The sequence below is a fragment of the Cavia porcellus genome, unplaced genomic scaffold, assembly GCF_034190915.1.
Source record: "Cavia porcellus strain 051 isolate PalLab524CR breed Dunkin Hartley unplaced genomic scaffold, mCavPor4.1 scaffold_11, whole genome shotgun sequence".
Lineage (NCBI taxonomy): Eukaryota > Metazoa > Chordata > Mammalia > Rodentia > Caviidae > Cavia > Cavia porcellus.
In genome coordinates this window covers 83733996-83758972 of record NW_026947494.1, presented here as the reverse complement: position 1 = coordinate 83758972, position 24977 = coordinate 83733996, and the positions used below count along the sequence as shown (strand labels likewise).

The 24977-nt window shown below is 49.5% G+C and overlaps 1 protein-coding gene across 23 annotated transcripts in view; it reads right to left on the bottom strand.

The window, feature by feature from the left end:
* The window catches only part of Mical3 (microtubule associated monooxygenase, calponin and LIM domain containing 3), a 184691-nt gene that overhangs the window by 33550 nt on the left and 126164 nt on the right, over positions 1-24977 (bottom strand). For 13 of the 23 annotated variants that reach the window (XM_063258632.1, XM_063258627.1, XM_063258635.1 and 10 more), the window contains 5 exons: positions 11797-11992; positions 6557-6810; positions 4640-4729; positions 2527-2664; positions 1407-1469 (listed from right to left, as the gene is read on the bottom strand). In XM_063258632.1, the coding sequence (XP_063114702.1) occupies positions 1407-1469; positions 2527-2664; positions 4640-4729; positions 6557-6810; positions 11797-11992 (741 nt within the window). The other 10 variants (XM_023566452.2, XM_063258642.1, XM_023566457.2 and 7 more) reach the window with 8 other exon arrangements.

Genomic DNA, 24977 nt, shown 5'->3' with positions numbered 1-24977 from the left:
TTCTGTGAATGAATCTGAAGGGGCCTGGTGTGGAGGTGGTTATCTCTGTCTCTGTCTCTCTCAGGCAAGTGAGCTGGAAGAGACCCCCTCCCAGGCTGCCCAGTCTGCCCCGGGGTTAGCCTGTCCCTGTCCTGGGCCCTCAGTCCTTCACAGGTTCTCCCGTTTGGAGTTTCTAAGAAATGTCTGCTGCAGAGCCAGAGTGCTGTGTGTCGGGGAGAGCACTCCTCGGGGACCTTGAAGAGAATGATTGTCACGTATCAAAAAACGAGCAGAAGAACTATATTGATGCAGCAGCAGCAGCAGCAGCAGCAGCAGCAGGTGCTGAAGGAGTTTACAGCTTGAGCGATGGGCTGGGGATGGAATCCAGGTTAGGACGGAGAGCAGAGTGCTAGAAGCGGCCACACCCTTTCAAAGCCTGGAACAGATCTTTCCCCCATCGCCAGCTGGGCAGTCCTTTGCCCTCGGCCCCTTCCACCATCTGGGGTGTACACTAACTAGGTTCCAGAGGTTTGTGTCATGGGGCTGATGGCTCAGGGCCAGCTTAACTGGGTACCAGGGCCACTCCCTCTCTTATGGCCTGTAACACCTCCTCTCCATGCATGTGTGTTTCTCCTGCCACTGCTGAGGCAGCAGGCTGGACGGGAGGAGTCTGGTGGTGAAGGTACACACGGGCCAGTCTGTCCCAGAAGGAAGCCATTTCCCAGCCAGGAGGCAATGCCACCCATCCTCAAGCAGAGCTTGGGAATGCACAGGGCCCCTGGTGGTCACTGCGATGGACATGGGAATGGCCAATGCACAATGTTGAGAGGGCAGAGGCCAAGGACACTGAACATCCCAAGTGGAACATCTCCTGCCCAAAATGCCAGCAGCTCTTCATGGAGGAACACGTTTCCAGAAAAATCTAAGGCAGCTAAGTTTTCTGGATTATCTTTCGGTGTATGCACTTAGAGACTCCTGCACTCAGCCTGGAGACTGCAGCCCCCAGCTGACTACTGTACCACAGGCACCAGTGGTCTGCCCTGTCCTCTCTGGTCATTTCCCATTATTCCTCCTTGAGTTCTGCCGATTTTCTTCTGATAGCTCTGTGGAATATTTTCTGATTTTTCTTGTTTTCACACCAACCACCACCCAAGTTAATTTTTACACTTTAGCCGGGGCCTCTATCTCAACCTCTATGAATCGGAGGACTATCTCTGCCCTTCTCTGCGGCCCTGGGGAGGGGGAGGCGCTTCTGGCCCATGCAGGAAGGCTGCGGGCTGAGGCATGCAGTGCCCACCCGCCTCTGGCTCCGCCCTCACATGCACCTGCGGCAGGACCCAGGTTCTAGGGTTAAGGCACCAGCAGAGCCACCTAGAAAGAGAGGTTACTGTGAATGGGTAGGGGGAGATCCAACATCACCAGACTACCTCCAGAGACCGTCTCCAGCCAGGCCTGCACTGCTGCACGGCGTATGGAGGGGAGGCCAGGCACTGGATTTAAAACAGATGATAAATACAAAGTTACACAGCAGGAAGCATTCCAAGGGCAGAGGGTTGAGTGAATCCTAAAGTCCAAATAGAAGAAAGCCTGAAACAGTGTCACAAACACAGCCTGTCTGGCACCGACAAGGAGTGATAATCCACTGTGAGCCTGTGAGGTGGGAACTCAGAGTAGGGAGAGAGGCCCCAAGAGGGTGGCAGCACTGTCCCAGTCCAGCAGCGACATTAATCACCCTCTGCATAGCTGCTGGGAAGCTACAGTGCTGCAAAAGCCATTGGTGGAGGTGGTCTTGCCTACTGGCAAGACCTGAGGCTGCAGGGAAGAAATGTGCCCCGAGAGGCTGTGCTCCCCTCTCCAGGGTGGGGAACACCCTTCCACAAACTCCCTTCCTGAACAGTGGTTGACCACAGCCCCTGAGAAACAAGAGAAGCCAAGGGAGCCTGAGGAAGAGCACGCTGGAACTCCAATGTGCATTTGGAAGGAGGAGAGCTGAGAACAAGCAGCCACCGCAGGCCCACAGATTCCTCTGTGCCCTATCGCCATCCCTGGAAATGAGCCAGAATGTGGCATACTTGCAGCTGACGCATACACAGACCTTCTCCAATGAAACCTACAGTTACAAATGACACAGTGACCGGGCAGCCCCCTCATACACCTCTTCTGACTTCACTTCCCAATACGCTCCCCTTCCCTGCCTGGCACGCACAGGCACGTCAGCCCCCCCCCCACCCCCCCCCGCCCCGGGAAAGCATCAGCACCTCTGCAGAGCAGGGAAGAACCTGCCAAGGACTAAGGGCACAGGAAGGAAGCAAGTGCTTGTTTTTCCCTAGGTCAGGTTTACGTTATTGCTTTGCATCAGTGAAGAAAGACTGAACCCTCTTACTCCACAAAGAACTTTACATATCCTTGAAGGAGAGGTCAGGGTGGCGGCTGGGGGAGCACCAGCTACTTCTGATCAAACCAAGGCTCTGAGCTAGCAGGAAGCAGGAGGGGATGGAGGACAGAGGAGCTCGAGGACCACCCCGGCCTTGTGTCTCCAGCAGTTACCTCTAGAAGTGGAGGACTCGGAGGTTGGGACCATCCTCTCCTCCTCCTCTTTCTCACGAATGTGCGTCCAGTGCACATCAGCCTGGATTGCCAAGGGGTCCTCTGGATTTATGATCTGCTGTAGCCGGTGGTTCCCGGCTAGTGACCAGGTCCAAAGGGTGGAGCAGATGACAGAGATGATGGAACAAGAAAATAAACATTCAAAGGGAGGAGGGGACAAAACACCAGAGGAAAGGAAATAGAAAAGTTACAGTATTTGCCAGGAGCAATGTGAATCAGAGACAGATAAAACTTGAGAATGTGTACCGAGACACACACACACACGTGCCTGTGTGCACACATGCACACTCCTCAGTTTAGTCATTTAAAGCTTAATAGATACTATTAATTTCAATAAAGAGAACTGCACAGTCCACCTCCAAATATAGACTCTGATGCTCTTCTCATCCTAAGGTTCATCTGAGGGCCCAAACGTCAAGAGCAGATTACCACTGGCCTCTATGGGGTCACCCCTCCATGGGTCCCAAGGACGCAGCTGTTACCTGCACAGCATGAGACCTACAGCACACACACCTGTGGCTCTTCTGTGGCCACCTGGCAGGTGCTTACCACCACTTGCCAGGCTGATGGCTTCTCCTCTGATAAACAACGAGAGGTGCGAGAGGACGGTGCCATTTTGCTGAGCCAGCTAGCTTCACGGGACAGAAATGTGCTCTGCTGGTACTTTAGTTTTCAGCTTCTGCAGGACTAAGTGCTCCCAGAGAGAAAAAGTCCCTCTTCTCTAAGAGGCCTCCCACTGCGTGCCAGGTCGGAACAGGGACGTGCGCTGTGTGGCAGGATGATGAAGGCAGAGACTGGGAGGGGAAGCAGAACTCTAGCTGTAACAACCCAGATGTCTGCGGTTCAGTGTAGGAACGAGACTGATACCTCTGCTGCTCCTGCGATCAAGGCCTGCTTCCGTAACACTTCCCTGGGTGCCCCACTGAGCTCTCTGGACACAAGACCTGGTCCTGAGGCTGGACACAAACTCACCAGCAGTCTGCTCAGCTTAGACCGTCAGAGCCCATGAATTCACATGCAGTCCCTGCCCGGTGGGCGCCCTGTCATTAGTACTTAGATCACCCCACGCAGTTGGGTTAAGATAAAGCGGGTGACCGGGGATGGGGGTGGCGGGTGGGGTGAGGGGACACTACGTGTGAAGGCAGGTGGCTCTTTAGCCAGCATGAGCAGGTGCCACCCAATCTGAGGGGCTCTGGGCTTCCTGCCAGGAGTCTCTTCCAGCTGGGAGGAGTGCATGTTCTCTCCCCTCAGCCACCTAACTGGGCAGCCAGGCTTGGAGGGTCAACCACTGCAACCACAATCTCCTAGCCTGGAACAAGGGTAAGTGATGTGGGCGCCAGTGCCAGTGAGAGCCTCCGCAGATGCCAACTGCTTTCTGTCATGCTAGGGCACTGACGCTCATGGGATTCTCACTGTGGGTCTGCAAAGATCTGCGCACTGCTTCCAAGGCTGACTCACTTGTCCTTATAGTGCTGGAGGCCTGAAGCACAGCAGTCACCCAGGATCCTGGGTATCTCAGGATGGGAGAAGATAAGTCAAAGAGAAAAGGCAGAGCCTTTACCTTCTCAGCAAAAGGAGGAGTGAGCAAGCCTCCTCCAGGTACAGTGTTCTGCTTCCTGTTAACACAAGCAACCTTGGGGACTTATCAACAGCATGAAGCCAGCATCTCTTCCTTTCTCAGGGAAATGCTAAAGATACCTGTGAAGGTGATGGAAGAGCTGTAGTCAGGTTGTGGGCCTCTGTATTAAGGAAGCTAACTTAGCTACTAGGAATAACTCTTAGCAAAAGCCAGAGAGGTAGAGAGGAGGCCACGCTCCATGCGCTCCCCTGGAGTCTTCTGTGGCTGCCTCTTGAATGTCTGCTCCCCCACAGGCTCCTATGTACTTTGCCGGGGAAGGCTGGGCACGGGGGAGGTGCCCAGCCAGGTATGAGCGAAGCCTGTGCGAGCATCTCCATGACACAGATATTCTCACGTGGGACCTGCTCTTGGAGGCGTATTTTGGATGGTTGTTAGGCAGCTAGAGTAAAGGTGGGCAGGGGGCAAAGTGGGTACCTTTACGGGTACCCTTTTCTTCTTCCTTTGAGAGGTACTGGAGCCACTGGCTTTGCAGGAGTTCTCTGTCCCAGGGGCAATACTCCCCTTCTACAGCAGGGGGAGCCAGACACCCATAAACAGCATCAGAATCCCGCAGGGGGAAAATGGAGAGCAAAGAGAGGAGGGGAGGAAAGAGAAGAGAGCAGAGTTGTCTTCAGCAGCAAGGCAGCAGTGTCTGCCATTGCCCACACAGGCGTCAAGGTCTGCTGCCCAGAAGGCAGCACACTTCAAGCTGGGGACACCAGGTCCCAGCTGGCACTGTTCAGAGCTGGGCTGAATCTGTTGGCACTTTTTTTTGCTAGTTTAGACCCTGTTCCCTACAGGTGTGGATTGCCTTTAGGTTCAAGACCAGGAAGCTGAACTCTCTTAAAGAGGGAAAGAACAAGCTTTGACCCCAAACTGTGCCAGGGGAAAATTCTTTTTTGATTTTTGGTACTGGAATTGAACTCGGGACCTTGTGCTTGCCAGGCAGGTGTTGTGGGTAAAAGCCTCTTAGCATTAATGGTCCCGCGGAGATAGTGACTTCTGAGATAATAGGAACAAAACACCTTCCCCTGCGGGAGTCATAAGCCGGCTCACATCTCTGACAGCAGGGACCAGGCGACAGCTCTGAGCTCTGCAGATGCAGCAGAGTAGAACTCAGGTTCTAGCCAGGCTCTGGGGCTCCCTCTTACCCAGACCTTTCCCGTGTCTCATGCCTGGCAGGAACACAAGCCACCACACCTGCTGTAGGTCCTGCACCAGCTTGGGCCTCCACCTTTCGAGGGGAGACAGGCTCTGCAGGGAGACTTCTAGAAGCTTCTGAGGGAGGGGCTCTCCCTTACCACTCAGGCCAACGCCGAGGATCCGGGTCAGGGTTAGGGGTGCCTTCTTTCTATCTACTTTGCCTTGCAGGAGCAGTGTGTTGGAGACACAGCTCTCCAAGGAGCGGCTCGGGAACATGAACGCATGTCTGGGAAGGTATGGGCCTTGCAGTGCCAGAGGAAACAGCCTGTGGATCTGCCCGGGCAGCGACCATGGCGAATTCCAGGAAATGCAGAACTAAGGCCAGGGACAGCAGGGTAACCGTGTGCCAAGTCTCCTGTGTGATCCTGTATTAATCTGTTCCTCTGCCCCAAAATGAGGAGGAACTGAGGCTCAGGAACACAAAGGCCTGTGTTCCTGCTCCCAGGTCACGCCCTCAGAGATGGAGCACAGCCTTGTCCGGGAGTCTGGTCTCATCTGCCTTGGTCCCTTCCTCACTACCCATGGGGTTCGCTGTGGCCAGGACCGGGAAGAATGACCATCTTTCTCCACACAGGCAGGCAAAGGGCTTGGAAATTTGCTTCCTTGTCCCTGGAGGTCACAGATTCAGGGAGATTCAGAATCAAAAACGCAAGACAAGAGAATCTTTTGGAACCAACTAAAGTAACTGACTACGGAACCTAAGTTCTTCTGAGGCCCCAACACATTACTCGGGGTATCAAGGGAACCCTGTCCAGAGGACAGCTAAGCTCCCAGCAGCCTCTATCATCCAAGACTAGGAATCAGGGACTCTTCCAGCAGGCTCAATTCCTTGTTTCACTCTAATTAATTTCTCTAATTGAAACTTTAAGCAAAAAAAGAGAAAGCGAGAAGACAGGAATGAATACCCTAATTTGAACAAAGTCTTTGGACTTCGTGGAAGTCTCTGAGTCTCACTTATAATAAAAAATACCAAGGTGAATAAGGGAATCACTTCCAATGCCACGGTCTGCCCTGTGCCTAAGGCCGGGAGTGGCAGGGAACACGGTTTCAGGCTCTGCAGGAGGCGTCTGTGTGACTCCGAGCCAATGAAACCTCCTGCGTGCACATGTGGGACAGGGTCAGGGCTGGCAGGAGAGACTTTTTTCTGACCTTCACTAGATGCTTCCTCTCCCTCCTCCTCTTCCTCCTCCTCGTATTCTTCCTCCTCCTCTTCGTATTCTTCTTCTTCTTCCTCCCCAGGTCCAAAGCCTTTGGAGGTCTCCAGCTCCTCTTCACTCCTTCCTTTCAGAAGGGCGTGGATCCGTACAGCCTCCTTCCAAGGAACACCGCCCAGGTCAGAGGGGGGCAGCTGGTCCTCCTCCTCCTCTTCCTCATCTTCTTCCTCCATCTCCGACTCGGAACTGCTGTCAAAAGCAACCACAAGGCCGAGTGAGGGAAGGTCGACACGCTGAGGAAGGGATGGTTCAGAGCGAAAGCATCTCAGCAAAGCGCCTGCTGAGCCAGTCCCTCCCTGCCAGGGGGAGAGGGATGATGGAAACCAGAGGATGTACACATCTGAGCGAGCGCCTAGGTGAATCCACGTAGGCCAGCAGCCCAGAGAACACCAGGACCCTGGAGTCGGGGTTCACAGAGGCCTCAAAGGTACAGTAGGGGTGATAAACCCCTGCTATAAACCCACAATCCTAGGCACTGAGAAAGCAGAGAAAATCCTCCTCCATCCTGATCTGTTTGAAGATGTCAATTCTGCTCCACTTGGGTTGTTTGGTAGCTTCGCAGGAGAATCATTGGCCTAGTGGGAGCAGCGGCTAGATCTCAGCTGCTCCCTGGAACTCCACTGCATGCCCATCTCTGAGCTGCACACAGGCAAGTGGTAAGTGATGTCTGGCTCCCTGGGAAAGGTCCTCCACACAGGGGTTACCACCCCTGATGGGCAGCTATGCTCTGCACACTGGTGTCCTCACAGCCCACGGCCAGCCAAGAAGCTGCACTCCACGCACGAAGTGAGGGAAGCCAAAACCCAACCCTACTTTCTAGGATCCCCTCTTCCCGGCCCTGAAGAGGGAAAAAGGCAGGCAGGCAGGCAGGACAGGAATAAAATTCCATCCCCTTCCATGCTATGGGCTCCCCTGGAGAAGTTCAATGGTCGTATAATTTCCAAAGCATCTTTTTTCAGGAGGTTCTGCCTTCTGTGAGAAGTGTAACCTTGAACAGCTGAGGCTCTCAGAATAAAGCACTGTACCAAGCCTGGCACCACAGAGAGCCAAGCCCAGTACCAACTTCCTGTGAGGTGGGGTCCTCTCTCCACCTGGGCAGGCTTCCTCCCAGCCCTTCTGCGTGTGAGAGACCACAAGCCAGTGTACGCACTGTGACAGATGACCACAGTCACTCTAGTGCTATGTGCTGTGCAGGGGAGAATCTAACCTTGCTCAATGTGAGGTCTGGCCTTGTCCTTGACTTCAGGGAGATGAACGCTAACCCCTCTGAGATCATGGGCAGAGAGGATCTTTGTTTGCCTGGGGTCTGGCGTGGGGAGTCTCATAATGGGACCCAAGGTGAGTGCTCGCTGAAGCCTTTAGCCTTAGTATTAAAGACCAAGAATATGATTTAGGGTACAGGTTTTAGGCCACTCAGAATTGGTTGACCTGCAGATTGAATCAATCATGGGACTATCTACCAGCCAGTCTGCTGCCTAGGTAATACAGTTCTAATAAAAACTGCAAAGCACCCAGACTGGTGTGAGTGATAATCAATACCACACATCGATACCAAGAGAGCAGTGTTTGACTGCACTGAAGCAGGACAACGGAGGCTTTGATTTGGGGAGTTTCTTAGGCTCTACCATAAGTGCTTCTCTCCCTGGCTACCTCTTCCCAGGGCCATCCCGTCCACCCCTCCCAGTGCCACACAGGCTCTGCTGCTCTGGTGATGAGACCTCTTGTCTCCAGTTGGCCACTGTGCTCTGAGCCAGAAGTTCAATACCTGTGTAATACCTGCTTCCAAGGAACCAGGTTGTCAATTTTCTTTCTTTTTTTCTCTTTTTGATATAAGGTTTCTCTATGTAATTCAGGCTGGCCTTAAACTTACTTTGTAGCCCAGGCTGGCCCTGAACTCACAGCAATCCTCCTGCCTCAGCCTCCCAATTGCTGGGATTACAGGTGTGTGGCACCATGCCCCAATAGGACGTCATTTTCACAAGTCTTGGGGCAGTTTCTAGGGCTGGCCAGGCTGCCTATATCATGCAAGATTCACAATCCAAATCTAGCACTGCAAGGTTCATCCCCCAAGTCTCTGGGTGCAGTGGAAGGAGGAGACTATAGTGAGCAGATTACAGCCTGGACACTAAGGAGGGACAATCTCTATACCAAAACACAAAAAGATAACTAATTTCTCCCTCCTTACAGGAAGGAACAGTATCTTCTCAGGGTACAGACTTGTAGGAGCGATGAATGCTAGAAAAGCCAGCCCTCTGGGTCATCCTGCTTGCACAGCAGAAACTTGGCTTTGTCCGGGAACAACATGGCGTCCCGTGAGACCGATCTGATGGGCACTGTCTCAGGAGGACTGGGCACAGCTGAGGCGGGTTGAGTGCACAAGAGGCCACAATGAGAGCCGGGGCAGCCTGCCTTGATTTCGGAGGTGCTGGAGAGGACACCACAGAGACCCCTCACTACAGAGCCTGTCAGGAAAGCTAACTTTCCACTGGAAGACTGTGCAGAAACAAGGCCTCCCTGCCACAACATCACACCTCATGTTTCCCCTCAGGATCGTCTCACTGAGTGCTGGCAGGAGAAGCAATACCAAGCTCATGGAAGAGGAACCCACAGGGACAAGGTCTCTAACGGAGCCAAGAGGAGGTTTTGCCCAAGGGGGCAGGAACAGCCAAGGGCGACAGTCCCTGGGAGGTCAACGCAGCCCCAAGGATGGACTCTGCTGCATATAGCACTTCATCTGTTAATTTTTTGTTTTTGGTTCTTTTTACTTTTTTTCTGCCAGAGCATTTCCTTGGGACTTGCTCACTCAGCTACACTCCGGGACACAGTTACCATACCACAGTTCAACATTCCTAACTCACAGCTCGAAGGCCTAAAAGTTTCTGAGTGCCAATACCCTTCTCAAAAAAATTTGGACTTTGGAGCATTTCAGATTTCAGAGTTTTGGGTTTCAGGATTACCCAACTGTAAGGTCTATGGAAATATTTCAAATATGGCTGGAATCTCAAACATTTCTGGTTCCAAGCATTTTAGATAGGGGAGGGTATTCTTCCCATGTTTACAAACGAGGAAACTGCGGCCTAAGGAGGCTAGATCACGGCTGTGAGGAGGGTTAAGACTCCCAGTGGGGACAGCGACACAGAACCATGCTGTACCCTCTTTGGTGGTTCTCCAAGAACCTCAAAGTGGTTTGGTGCAGGCATGCGGGGGAGCAAGCCCGGGAAGTGATCTAGGTCCTGATCTCCCTTGGAAGGTGCAGACAGGAACTGATGCAGGCTCTGCATGGGGTATCCCCACACTCCCAGGTGATTTTCATAGGAAACTGAGATTCACAGCATCCTGTCTTCTAGCCAGAGACTGCAATCCGCTGTCCTGCTCAGCCATGCCCCTGGCCCCACTGTTTAGCAGGTGGTAGAAATGTGCACTGCCTGGCAGTCTTCACAGAGAGGAAATCTAATGTGTGCTCAACCCAACATCCTGTCACCTGCAGCTCACGCTGCTGCCTTTGAGCGCGGAAGGGGTGAGGCAGGAGAGAGGGACAGGCAGGAATTCCATTTATTCACGGTCAGCCGTCCGAGGGACGTTTCCTTTTAGTGTTGTTCTGATGGTGCGCTGGCCCATCAAGGGACCAGGTGGCTGGTCTGCAAACGCACCTCCTTGTTCCAGCGTTAAATGATGGTTCTTTAGAGCCACAGATCTGTGAACACCACAGAGGCCAGCCGCTGGGCACTGCACATTCGTCCTCCCTTGCCTCAGCAAATTCTTTCCAATGGGCAGGGAGAAACCACACAGAGATCCCAGAGCTGGTTCCCTCCTGTCTCTGGCCACTTGGTCTTGCCATAGGGTACACAAACGCTGTTTCCTGACTCTATGCCGGCAAGCGGCTGCCTAGACGTTGGGCAAGGGTCAGTGATGCGCTGAGGACTCATGGGAGCCCACATGAACCACACTGTGGATGTGGATGGAGAACTGCCCAGGTTGTCTGTCAAAAGCAGACTTTGCCAGTCTCTCTGTCCACATTCCCAGGGAGGAACAAGGAATTAGTTTTTCACTAAGTGTCCCAGGTGGGGTTTGTGGCCAGGCAAACTTTAGAGCAGCACCTGGAAGCGGTCTGCAATGAAAATTCTGGGTTTTACCCTGCAGTGTGGGAATCAGTATCTCAAGCCAGCAGGTGCCCATCAGCGGGACCCCTGTTTGGTCAGAGATATGAGGTCTGGTCTCCAAGGTGGCAGGGGATGGTGAGTTTGGGCCATAGCCAGTTTCTGCCACTTACCCCACCTCTGAGGGAACAAACACAAAAAGCCCTGGCCTGCCACCTGCACTCTGCGGGTACCTACAAGGCACAATGGCAACTGCTGTCATTTTCTTAGGGACTTCTGTGCACCAGATGTCAGCTACTTTATCTGATTTAATCCTCACAATAAAGTTATGAAGGGCAGTGCCCTTAGAGATGAAGAAACTGAAGCAGAGAGCGGTTAGGTCTCCTGCCTCCCTGCAGTAGCTAGCACACCTGGGTTTGAGTCTCGGTCTTCACACTCACTTCCTTCCACAGCAGGAGGCTGCAGTGAGTTCTCCGAAACGGAGTTCCCGGGCTGGGGTGGGTGAGTCCTTAAAACCATGCCACTTATCAGCGTCCCATCTCACTTCTCTTCCTGGGGCACCGGGGACTGAGAGGGGGACCTGCTTCCCACCTCGTGCAGCAGGGAAGGAGGATACAGGGTTTGGCCCCTTCGTGGGGCAGTGGCAAAGCCTGGCGCTCCTTCGTCACTTTCATGGGACTGTTTCCCACTCCATATGGCACCAGATGCAAATCTGTTACTGTTCTTATTACTGCTTTTTCTAAAAGAACCCTTTTAAATTTTTTGTGGTGCTGGGGACAGAACCAAGGCTTTGTACTGGGCTAGGTAAGCTCTCTACCACTGAGGCACATCCCCAGCCCCTGCCTTTTTTTAAAACCCAAATTTAAAAGACAAGGCACTTGTGTTGCCTTATAGATGCCAACTGGTTTGACTTTTTATTTTTTTGTAGTGCGAGGGATTGAACCCAGAGCCTTGTGTATACAGGACAGCCTGGCTCAGATACCACACTTAACAAACTCCTGAAGTATATTCAGTGTGGGCTCTGGCGAGGGCATAGCCCTGGGGAAGCTGTGGCTGCAAGCCACAGGCACAGGCTTACCTGCTGGCCACGTCCTCCTCGGTGCCCTTGTCCAGCACGCTGCTCAGGTTGTGCTCAGCCTGTGTCTCCTCAGGCACCTCCTCCAGCTCCTCCGCCCGCTTCACGGACCGCCGGTAGTTCTCCAGCTCAATCCTCTCCGGGGTGCCCCTCAGCCTCTTGGCGACGCTGGGCTCCTCCAAGCCATTCACGCTGGAACCTGCAACATGAGCAAAGAGGGTAAGTTCTGATGGCAGGGACATGGGACAGAGGATGGCACACCTATGCATTCAAGGCAGTTGCCATCACTTCCGTGAAGGATGATAGGCCTTCGGTGAAGTCAGAAGACAGGGCAGACTGAAAAGCAAACTTTGATAGATTTGATGGAGGCTGGAAGGATGCTGGGAGGAGCAGAACTTCGCTAGGGTGCAGGAAACAAAGACTGCATGTCTACGTTTACTTCCATGATACCCTGAGCTCTGGGCCAAGTCGAGGAAGAGACCCCTTACTAGTAACTGTGACAGTGTAGGGGCGAAGGGGACATGAGTAGCTTTACTCACACTAGGGACTGAGCAGCACCCACAGAGAAGGCCATGGATGGCCGGACGGCCAGGGACGCAGCTGAGGTTAACACTGTCCGGTGACTGCACTCAGGCCAGCTCTTTGGCTGACCTCAAAGCGATGGTGGGTGTATCCGTCTCCCATGGTCAGATTCCTGGGCAAGCTTTATTTTTTTTTGAGACAGGGTCTTGCTCTGTAGTCCAGGCTGGCCTTGAACTCAGTATGTTGCTGAGGCTAGCGATCTCCTGCCTCAGTCTCCTGAGTGCTAGGATTATAGGTGAGTGCCACTGTACCTGGCTCAGGTAAGCACTTTTTGCAGAACATGGACATTGAACACTGACGCTGGGCTGTTGGAGGAGGAGTGGGGTCAGCAGTGAGGTGTGGGTAGGACAGTGCCCACACAAAGACACATCTCCCCTTTGTAAGCCATCAGCCACTTGTGGGGTTGCACTAGAAGCTGTGGGAGTACCAAGCTCTCGCACAGTACCCAGACCTTTCATCCCAGGTCTGAGCACTCAGGATGATCTTTGTCTGTGTCACTCTTGCTGTTCTGTCATTCTTTTGTGTATTTCTGAATACCACTATGGACTCATGGATTAAAAACAAAAACAAATGCTGGGTTTGACTCCAACTCTTACACCAAACAGGTTCCTGGCCTCCCTTATTACCATGGTCATTCCTTTCTGATGCCCTTATAGTCCTCTTGGTTTTGGTCCAGGAAGCCCGCCACATATTCTGTGGTGTGTCTGCTGTAACATGGCCTAGCACACTGCTAAGGATTGAGACAAATCCTTAGGTCAGACCTCTGACTCCATTGGTGGCTGGCTAAGAGTCTTAGAAAAATTATGTAACTATTCAGAGCTCATGTCCTGGTCTACAAATGAGAACATAGCCACCTCCCAGGGTTACTATGAGCAGAGAATGAAATTATAACTATACACACGAGTTTAAAGGTGTGTGGATGCTAAGCCTGGGCGTCTGGCCTATTACTTCCCTCCCTCTGCTATTTTAAGTCTAGTGCTTAACACAGGCAGTGTTCAGCACATGAATTAGCTGTGCAATGTGGCTGATGTCCAGTAACATTTTCACCACTGATGTGTGTATATTCCTGCACAGTTATGTGATACTCATTTGCTCCAGAATGCAAATAGGTCACACCTGACAAAGAAAGATCGGTGGGGGCAGCATCGGCTGAGGGACAGGGACAAGCACTTGTGTTTAGAATTTATTAGATCTTTAGGAGGGGAGACAGGAAGCCGTCGAGAAGAGGCAGAAACACAGCTAGGGGTGGCTCATGCGCGGTCTTGTAGCCTGGCCCACGCAGGCTCCCGAGAAGTCCCAACTATCGAGAGGTAACGCCGGGCTCAGCATGTGATGTCACACCAAGCCAGTTTTGGTCGATCAGCGAAGCTTGATTAAAGGAAAGGAATAGTGGTATTAAGTTTAGAAATTTTTGCGTCAAAACAAATTGTCTAAAGAATATTCTGGAGGCTGGCATATATGGAGTTTGAATTCCTTTGCAACAGCACAAGAAAAAGCTACTTTTTAAAAAAATGAATACAGACACAGGACAAAGTCTTAGTGCATCTGCTGCATTTACTGGGATCTTCCACCAAACGGCATCTTTTCAAGTTTACTAGAGAATCTTCAGCAAAAAGCAAGTCCAGTAGCACGACCATCTACAATACCAGGTAAGTGTGCTGTGATGGGGACTGAACACACATTCTCAGGTTCACTTGGCCTGCTCACGCACATGCACAGGCACACACACACACACACACACACACACACACACACACACACACACAAGCCTGTCACACCCTTGGGAGCATTACACCTGTGCAAGTACCACTTTAAGATATCCCACTGAGCTCCGGGCACCAAAAGCTTAAGCTCTGCTGCTGGATGAGGGCATATGAGGGCTAGGAAGCCTGTGAACCCCAGGTAACAGCAGCAAAGAGACACGGGCAAGCAGGTCCATGGCTTCCCCCCAGTTCTTTCTTTCCTCAGCAAGACTCACATCCTGATGCAACCGAGGGCCAAAAGCTGAGGACTCCCTGACTGCACCACCATTTATCTCTCACCATGGACATCCAGACCACCACTTTTAACCAGAAAGCAGAGGAGAACGAGAAACAAATGTGAAAGTAGCTATAAGCCTACTTTCCAGAAACTCCACAAACATGAAATAAAAATCAGAATTTCTTTTAGATAGAAAAAGTAAACAAACAAGAACTGTCATTTCAAGGAAAACGATTAGCACTCATCTCTTTAGACCCAAGCAACTGCACACAGGAGAGAGTAAAACAGCTCAGGTAGACACATCAGAGAAGCACCAAGTGGAACCTTTGTGGGGAGTGATATGCGCTGCCTTGCCAGGAATTCTACTAGGACCTTAGACAACATAGCAGAGGAAGACAATCTGTACTCTTGAGGAGCTGCAGGCTGTGAATGGCTCTCAGCTTCAATTAGCTCTAGATGACCACCTGCAGCCTGCAGTACAACGGGAGCATAGGACAGTGCAACTTACCCCTGGCTGGGGCTTAAAGGAAGGTGTTCTAAAAGACCGTACAGAAGCCTAATTTGAAGATAGGCATCACCATTTTTTTTCAGGCAGGGTTTCGCTACACAGTGTTGGCTGGCTTTGAATTCACTATGTAGCCCTCAAATTCATGACGATTCTCCTGCCTCTGCCTCCTGAATGGATTACAGGTGGGTGCCACCAAGCCCAGCGGGCATTACTTGCAAATTAAGTAACTGAAGCTCAGAGACATTAATTAAGCTGCCCAAGGTCACAAAGCTTGTGAGTGATAGAGCCAAGAGTTGAATCTGAGGAAGAAAACAGTAATTTAGGAGACCGCCAAGCTGTCCCTATACTTGTGACACAGGGAGGAAGGAGTGGGTGCATTTCCGTAAGAGTCCTAGTCTGCTTTTCCCTCCAGGGGGCTTCGCTGTGCAACCTCTTCTCTATTGTACTTTGAAGAATGAAAAATCCAGTGTCTCTAAACAGACAGATACTCTGAGACTGCAGACATTCTGCTTTCCTCTCAGTGTTATTTTTCTGGAGATTCTGCAAGCTCTGCAGACCAATAATGGGTCATCAAGCATCAGAACTTGGCAGTCCACGCCCAAGCCCAGGCCTCTGGGGAGGCGAAATGTTGATTTAATTCTGAGCTTGGCTACAACCAACAATAAAAAAACTAGAAGTACTATCAGATCATTCACACATCAGGCCCCTACAGAAAGGACATTCAGGGCCAGGCAAACTTCAACAAGTGTCTTGCTGCAGAGTCTGTGCAAGTCGAGCTGGGAAGGAGTAGAGTCACCTTTGCCGTTTCAATTCTGCCAGGCCCACCCAGCTGCCATCTGCACAGAGCTCAAGCTCACCCAGGTTTCTGGTGACAAGGGAATGCCTTGGCAGTGTCCCCTGAAGGCTAGGTCCCCACAGAGGTTATTTTTCCAAAGGGAAGGCGGCATTCAGAAGAGCCCTGGCGAATACTCAAAACTCTCCAACTGCCAGAGTATGTTGAACATTCCCAGCCTATGACCTCAAAGCACCATGGGAAATGGAATTTTAAAAATTAGGTGAATCAGTGAGATCTGCACTCTCTGATTCTCTGTCCTGAGCAAAAGACTATCTGTCAGATTATCCAGATGGCCAAGACAGAGGCAGACAGCACAAGAAGCCGCAGTGTGGAGGGCTGTGTGGTGGCTAACACTGTTGACAACTGCACAACACTGCTCCCTGGACTTCAGGGGAGCAGGCACATGGAGTCCCAGCTACTTAGGAGGCTGAAACAGAAAGACTGCTTTGCCTTAGAAGTGCAAGACCAGCCTAGGCAGCACAGCAGAATCCTCTTTCCAAAACAACACCACCACCGCCACAAAAACAAACCCTTATGACAGACAGGAGATGGGGAAGGTTGGCTGGCCAAGACCCACCTGGCCTTCTGCTTCCCAAGTCTCCATGTGACAGCAGCCCCACAGGGACTTTCTAGCTAAAAACAGGACAGAACATTTGGAATAATTTCCAAGGCTGTTTCATCACTAAGTCAGGGCCAGCTGATCTCAGGTTATGGGGAGGCCAATTACAGCTTCACACATACCAAAAAGAAACAGATCCCAGGAACTGGGCCACGTCCTAAATAGGAAAAAGGCTCTGGCCTGACCTGAGTGTTTTGGAACAGTCCCTGGCTGCATGAGCCCCAAAGTTCATCGCCAAAGCACTATTCCCAGCAGGACAACCTGCCCTCACGGAGGGACAAGAGCTGCCAGAAGCTTCGATTTGTGTTTGATTCCTGGGGAGAAAGAGGGCCACAGATGACATTGAAGTGGCAATGTCTTTCAAGGGCCTCGGGCAGGCAGCTCTAACCCTGTCCTGCCTGCTAGGGCTACCAGAGCCCATGGGACGGGGGTTCTCTATTGAGACAATACAGGTTCCCAGCAACTATGGGTATCACAGGAGATACCCATAGTTGTCTATGGGTATAGAGGAGAGTTTGTCTCCTCTGCCCCAATTCATTCCTCACCTGCTTTCTCAGTCCTTATCTTCTCTTTGTTTTTTTAAATGTTCCCAAAAACCTGATCACTATACGTATTTATGGGATACACTATAATTTTTTTTTTTAAGACAGGGTTTTGATATGCAATTCAGGCTGGCCTTGGGTTTACTTTGTAGCCCAGGCTTGTCTCGAACCTCAGTCTCTCGAGTGCTGAGATTACAAGTGTACAACATGGGATACAGTATAATTTGATACATGTATACAATGTAGTCAAATGCACATAATTAGCATTTCTAGCTTCTCAAACGTTCATCATTTTTATGTGTTGGAAACCTCCAGACTCTTTTTTTTTTTTTTGTCTTTTTCCTTTTTATCGGTACCAGGGATCAAACTCACGACTACTTGCTTGTAAGGCAGGCGCTTATGCCGCTGAGCTAAATCCCCAGCCCCCAGACTCTTACACTATTAAGAATATATAATAATTTGTTGTACACTACAGAGACTGCAAGATAAGGAAAAACGCTATGCCTGTCAGTCCTACCCCACTGTGTTGGTACCCATCAACTGACCTCTCTGTCTCCCTACCCGCCTGTATTCTAGTGACTATTCTACTCTCTACTTTGATGAGATCAACATTTTTTAGCTTGAGAAAGCTTGAATGAAATATGATTCTGACGAGGACCTAGGAAAAGCATAGTGACCTGAGATCAATTTGCCTGATTTCCTGTCTGTAAGTAGGATGGCTACAGGAATCCATTCATTCAACCGCTGATATAACAAATATTTATTGAACACCTCCTTCCAGCCAGGCACTGTGCAAGGTTCTCAGGCGCACCAATGACAAAACGGACAAAGGGGTTCTGCTCCAGGGGAACCTTCTTTCTGATGCAATACAGGCTGCTTCTACCTGTTTGGAGGGACTAGGGGCCCAGGGAGAATGAAAGGTGTCACTTGGGCCAGGTTCTAGTAAGAAATGGCACCATGATTTGAAATGGGACGTACACACCTGCCATTCTGTCTTACAGAGGTTGTCCCTCAAGGGTGCTCCTTTTTCTCTTTTTTAAGTGCCAGGATTAATCCCAGGGCCTTGTACACGCTCACTCTGCCACTAAGCTACACCTGGCTCCTTCTGCTGCTTTTATCAAAAAGTTACAGGGTATTTTTTAGTGACTTTTCTCTCAGGAAAGATTAGCTAGGCCTCTGTAGAGTCTGTCTACACCAAGTCAGGACTACAAGGCCTTAGGGGCACTGTTAGGGAAGATGAAACCTCTTGAAGAAAGGATTTTCAGGCCAGCAGCATACATCCGTATTCCTAAATCCACAGTGACAATTTGTCAAGATGACTTTTACATTGCTAGATTCACTGATTTCAGAAACACAAAATTACCCTGAGAAATTGGGGTGCCTCTCCTCACCCAGAGCCCCAAAGATTCCACAAGGCTCCTTCGTATGTGTGGAGGGTGGGCGATCGCCTCAGTCTGCTTTCTTCTTGAGTGAGAAATGACATGGATTCTGCATTTTCCTACTTCCTCTAACACTGAGCAACATGGATGAAGCCTTGTGAAGAGTGGTTGTTCTAGAACAAAACCACTGCCTGGACCGGAGACAGGTCCCTACCGAGGACAAAGCCTGGTTGGGGCCTCTGTTCCCTTTGGAATATATAAAGCCACATTTGGGCCCTAGTGACTGAAGCAGGGCAAACCACACTACAGTGAGGAATCAGTGTGAAAACACTTCTGCTCTATCTTGCTTGGGCAAAGGGTCCCACAGGAGTTCTTGCGTGGGTGTCTGAAAAGTAGACAAGGCAAACAACACCCATCTTAGTAAACTAGTAAGTGGGATCACTTCCGACATTATTTGGAATCTATGGAGGGGGATCTTTAGCCTGTTTTTAGCAGAAAGAGATCACCTCGAGCTTAGAACCTGACTTGGGGAGGAAGATTTGCCAGGACTCTTCTCTTTTGCCCAGGCTTGTTTGCCTTAGAAGACAGCTTGGGGCTGGGGATTTAGCTCAGCAGCATAAGTGCCTGCCTTGCAAGCTTGTGGTCATGAGTTCAATCCCCAATACCGATAAAAGAAAAAAAAAAAAAAAGAAGAAGAAGAAGAAGAAGACAGCTTGACTAAGCTCACATTTCTCATTTTTTTCAGCTATTTTCTCATCAAGCACTGACTGTGTGCGGCATAAAGCTTCTAAGCTGCCTCCCTGGCAGATAGGTGATCTTTGCCTATGGGTATCTGCCTACCTTCTGCGGCTTCCTATTGGCAGGAGTCTGTTCACACGATCCAAGACCATACAACACGGCACGTTTCTTGGGAGGAATATGATGAATAATAAGCAGCAATTTTTATTAATTACCAATGACAAGTACTATGACAGGTGTGCTCCCCACACTGGCTACAGAACCGTTACAACATTCCTGCCAACCCCTATTATTACTCTCATAGGCTGGGTATCCATTATGCCGTGTTGGAACCAAAAGCGTTTGCAATTTTGGAATTTTTTCTGCTTTTGGAATATCTGCATATATACATAATTTGTTATGTTGGGAATGGGAACTGGGTCTAAACACAAAACTAATTTATGCTTTATACGATCTTATAACTTCAAGGAAATTTAATGCAACATTTTAAATAATTTTGCACATGAAATAAAGTTTCATGGTATAGAATTTGGTATGCTATCATGTAGGTACCCATGAAGATTTCGGATTTTGGAGTATTTTGGATTTTCACATGAGGGATGCTCAACATGTGTGACAGACATTAACCTCTCAAAGATGTAACACGTCCAAAGGCTCAAGTGGGGCGGGAAGGAACCCCTGCTGTTGAGCTACATTCCAGCCCATGATAGACTTGTAGTACTGGGGATTGAATTCACGAGGACCTTGTGCTTACCAGGGAAATATGCTTGAGTTGCTGAGCTAAACCCCTGGCCTCGTAACAGACTTACTTTTGAATTGCTCTTTATATATCAAACAGTCTTCGTTTGGGCTCACTTTTATGTGGGATACTTAGAAAAGTAGGTTCAGTGAGTGAAGGAGAAGCTTAGTTGCTTTGAAGCTATGTAATTACTAAAAAGTTGGAGAATGCTGAGTTAAGACCAAGAGGCCAAGGAGGAGGAAAACGCAGCGTGGGTAGTTCAGGGAGCACTGTACCAGAAAAAATCACCCAGGCTGGAATGGCAGCACCGCAGGCCCTCATCCTGCCTCTCAAGAACACTACGGGCAGCGCGAGCAGCACCCGGACCACACGCTCTCACACTCAGCCTGGCTCGCAAGCTGCATGATCTCATTGGACTTCGTTTTTCAGTTAGTTTTCTAAATATGGGATTTTTTTCCCCTCTTATTACAGTATCTCCCCAAGGTGTTCTTCTGGTAAATGGAAATTCTGACAGGCACTGCTATCTTTAGCCAATGCAAAGGCGTTTTTAAAAAGGTTTATACCCTATTTTAAAAAATCTTAGTGTATTATCTTCTTAAAATATATTTTCCCTGTGTTGTAATACTTCAGGATAAAACTCAACTTGATCCTTACCAAAGAACTAGGTCGCAAGACAGAGTGGCTGATTCTCTGGTGCTGGGATAGAAGGCCTGTCTAAAACACCGGGATTGGGTTGTTCCCTCTGAGACCCCAGGAGGCTGTGGTCTGGGTGGGACTCTGCCTCCTTTACCTGGCTGCCCACTTTTATGTGGCTGATGTGAGATTTCAGAAAGGGTGCCTTGTGCAATGGGGCTGGATGGTTTCAACTCACTTGCTCATATACAGGCCTCCCAAACCAAGAGGCTCTCCACAGCTAAACAAGAGTCATCTGTCAAGATCTCTGAAACCCTAAGGGCAGGTAGAGAGGAGAGAAGACTTAAGAGGGCAGGCCAAGACTATCCGTCTCTCCCACTCTGTCTCTTGTTACTCAGGGCTGTGAATGGCTCTACTTAGCAGTGTCAAAGGGCTCCTATCTGCACCTTTATCACAGCATCTCTCTCCTCCTGTTTACAAGTCTCTACAGACCTCAAGACAAAGGCTCTGCTCAGGAGCAAAGGACTCTGGTCATCACTGTATTCTTGGTGCCTAGTTCAGTATCAGGATAATCATTCGCGAATGTCTGGAATAAATGATCAGAATGAAAATTCTAACCGTATGTCTAAACTAGCCTACTCCATCATAATTTTAAGAAATTAGTTTAGCACATTCTAGCCTGTTTCCTTGTAACACAGAAACTTAAAGACCATTACATCACTTGTGTAGCTAGCATGGTACTGTTGTACTGGCTCCAGGGAAAAATGGAAATAACAGGCCCATGAAAGGGGCAAGTCTACCATGGTACCACCAATCTGGTTAGTATCCAGGAAAGAGAAATTATGACAATATGCCAATGGCACATGAGACTCAGTATTAAGGTCCTCAAATGAACTGACATCCTAAAATAAGCACTTTGCAGTGGACAGCAATTGAGTTCCAAAGAGTGCCCTTCATATTAGAAAATGGGCAGCAGTAAGGAGAGAGAGGGAAGCACAGGGAAGGACCATAGTCACAACGAGCTGATGTACTTTCGCTGTTTTGTCTATCTGAGACAGGGTCTCACTATGCAGTTCAGGCTGGCCTTGAGCTCACTGTGTAGCCCAGGCTGGTCTGGAACTCCCAGCAATCCTCCTACCTCAGCCTCCTGAGTGCTGGGATTACAGGTACAAGCCACCACACCTGGCTTTTTTTTATCTTTTTGAGACAGGGTCTCGCTCTGCAGTTCGGGCTGGCCTTGAGCTCACTCTGTAGCCCAGGCTGGTCTCAAACTCGAATCAATCCTTCTGCCTCAGCCTCCTGAGTACTGGGATTATAGGCATGAGCCACTATGCCCAGCTTGATATACTTTCCTAAAGATGCTAAGTTGATTTTTATTTTTATGGTGCTGGGAATGGAACCCAGGAGGCTCACACATGCCAGGCAAGTGCTCCAGTACTGAGCCATATACACCCCTGGCCAAGATTCTGGGTGTAAGTTCCAGTCTCATCTTTGAAGCAGAGGCCCTGTGGCAGTAGTGGTGAACCTATAGCATGTGTGCCACAGCCTGCTGGCTGTCATTATTGAAAGCTCTAAAAGGTTCAGCATCACTGGCCTATGGCACTGCCAGTCCAGACTGTGTCCAAAGCCAGCTTTACAGCAGCCCACTGTGGCCAGTGGGACAGCCCAAGATGGCTCAGCCTGTGATCCCTGAAAAGATGTTCAATATCTCGTGATCAATGGAAACAAACCCACATCCTGATGAAAGGCTCTTGAAACAGGTTCCAAAGCTTTTCTTGTCCCTTTTAAAGATACAAACTCTCATAATCAGCACTCCTTCAACTGGCTAGAGAGAAACTAAAATTGTCTTCAGCAGTGCCCAAAATTATCACCTGATACTCATGCCTATCAGCTATATTTCTGCTTTTAGCTGTGAGAAGGTCTCTGAGACTGGCCTGGAAAAGAATTGATAGCCTCTAAACACTGAGACGCTCTAGGTGAGAAGACAGACACTGAAAACACAGGCCAACGGGTAAGAGTGTAATCACGGGGTTGGGTGTATCCTCTGCCATGAAAGACACAGCAGAATGAGCAGCAGATGGGCAGCCACTGGACTCCATAAAGCACTGTCCATGCACTGATTCCAAAAGATGTCGTCAGACCACCTCTCCTGCAAATGCACCAACAGATAAAGCCAAGTTTTGGGGGATGGAGCCAGGAATCAAGCCACCACACTCACAGCCCTAAGATGATGTCTCACTAGCACACCTAAGGGAGAACTAATTGGCTTTCAGGTTAGGAGTTGAAAATTTAGCTTGACACAAACCCTACCTTGGGTCGTTTATGTGTTTGTTACTATAGTGAAGCACTCCCAGGGTGTCATGGGACTGTAGTGACTTCACATCCCATTCATGCAGGCTGAAGGAAAAGCAATGCCAAATTTAGCCAAGTGCTTGCAGACTTAACAATGCTCCTAAAGAGCTGGCAAGCAACATGTCACCTCCCCCTGGCCTCCTCTGATAGACTAGAGCCCAGTCTTCCATAACTGACCCATCCTTCCCAACCCTACAAAATGCACAGGCTTGAAAGAGAGACTATTAGCCAAGAAAAGCAATCCTAATCCACTCAATCCAATTTCTCTACCATTTTCTGGAATCTCAATCAACAATAATCCTGTTTGTTGGTCCTGAAATGCTTTTAAATAACCAGTTTCATATATTTTAACATACTTGCTCTGCACAGAAGAGTAAGTAGGATTTCCCCCATTTTACTTATGTTTTTTTGACATAGAGCCTCACTGTATAGTTCATGCTGGCCTTGAACTATGAATATGCAGCCCAGGATGGTCTTGAACTCATGGTGACCCTCCTCCCTCAGTATTCCTGCAGGTTGGGATTACAGGTGTGCACCAACTAGCCCAGCTTCCCGCCCACTTTAATAATTCTTTAGATGGGGAAACTGAGGTTCAGAAAGGTTAAGACCAAAGACAGCAAGAACAGTGGCAGAAATGAAGCTCAATTTAAGCTCTGTTTTCAAGATTGATGCTAGTTTGTTTGTTTGAGACAAAGTCTCACTATGTGGTGCTGGCTGGCCTCAAACTTGTGGGCGATCCTATCCGAGCTCCTGAGTGCTGGGATTACAGCTGTGTATCACCATGCTTGGCATGATGCTTATTCATTTAGATCCAGCTTAGTTTTCTGAGGCTGTGGTCATCACAAAGGGATGAACACATCTTGGCAGTGCAGGTAAGAGACCTGGTTTAGAAGTTGCACCAAACTTTCTGTTCTCTTATGAAACAGACCAACCAATCCATTAAATTCTCTGACTGTGGCTTGACTGGACTGTGTGTACCAAGAACACCAAGCAGTGAGCTCGAGGATCCTCCTTGTCATTGACAACATCAATCACTCTAATGGAAGGATAAAATTCGAAGGTTCAACTCAGAACTGTCATGCTGAGCAGAGATGTTAAGACCGTGAGGGACGGACTAGTTCCAGAGCCGTTCACCAAGCCCACATACACAAGGAACTGCGTAAGACACCTGGGCATCGGACCATCTAACATCTATGACATATTCCCCACAATGCCATTCAAGGTGACCTGCATATGTTGCCACTTCCCTGTCCAGGTTTTGTCTTTTGTGTGAGGTCAAAGTGAAAATTAAGAGACCAACAGGTGGATCTGATCAATTGTTCCTGTTCACTCACATTTCGCTGGGTGGAGGCCAGAAGCCTGCTAATAGATGGACCAGCCCCGCAGCATTCTGGTAGGCCCTCCTCCCCCTCCTAGGAAGAAAACTAACTTGTGAACACATGAAAAACACACCTCCTTTTCTCTTTGCTTCTTCAACGCGTTCTTCCATTTTCCCAAAAGATCCAGCCCTTGAGCTCTGACAGCCCAACAGAGATAACCCTTTCCAAGAGGAGGGTGAGGTTTACATCTGCAGGTGCCCAGCATGCTTCCTGAAAGCATTTGGGGCCCAAGTAAATTCCGTCCAGCAAATATGCTAGTTTGAAATGATATGTACATCCAACCCAGAGACTTAAAAGTTCATCATTTTAAGTATAAACTGAAATAAAATGACTCAAATTTAGATACAACTTTCCAGGGATAGGGAGTATAGCTCAGAGGTCCAAAGCTTACTTAGTAGGCACAGGGCCTTGGATTCCCTCCTAACACACACGCACACATATACAAAAGTATAATAAAATGATATGGCAAAGAAGAAGAGGGGAAGCCAACAGATTTCTAAGCAGTTACACCACATCCCAGAGAATAATCAGGGTACCTGGAAGAAAAGAGGAAAGACCGTTTTAGACTTAAGCTTAATAAAACAGACTTGGGCTTGATTTTATTTGAGGTGACCAAAGAGAGTTGGGTTTTGCCGTGTTTGTTGAGGAAAACCAAGACCCACTAAAGCTGAGTTCTGGTTTCCTAGGCCCTGCCTGGTGGTGGTAATCTTGTAGTTATTTTAATCTTTTAAATATTTTAATGTTAAGCAGTAACTGTCACAGGAAGAACCCAGGGGCCCTGCCCATTTAGCTAGGTTCTCCATTCTCAGGCAATGGGCACTGACTGAAGCATAGTGGCATTAAGACAAAAGGTACAGGACAGTCCAAAGATGGCAGGTGGCTGCTTCAGAATCTCAGA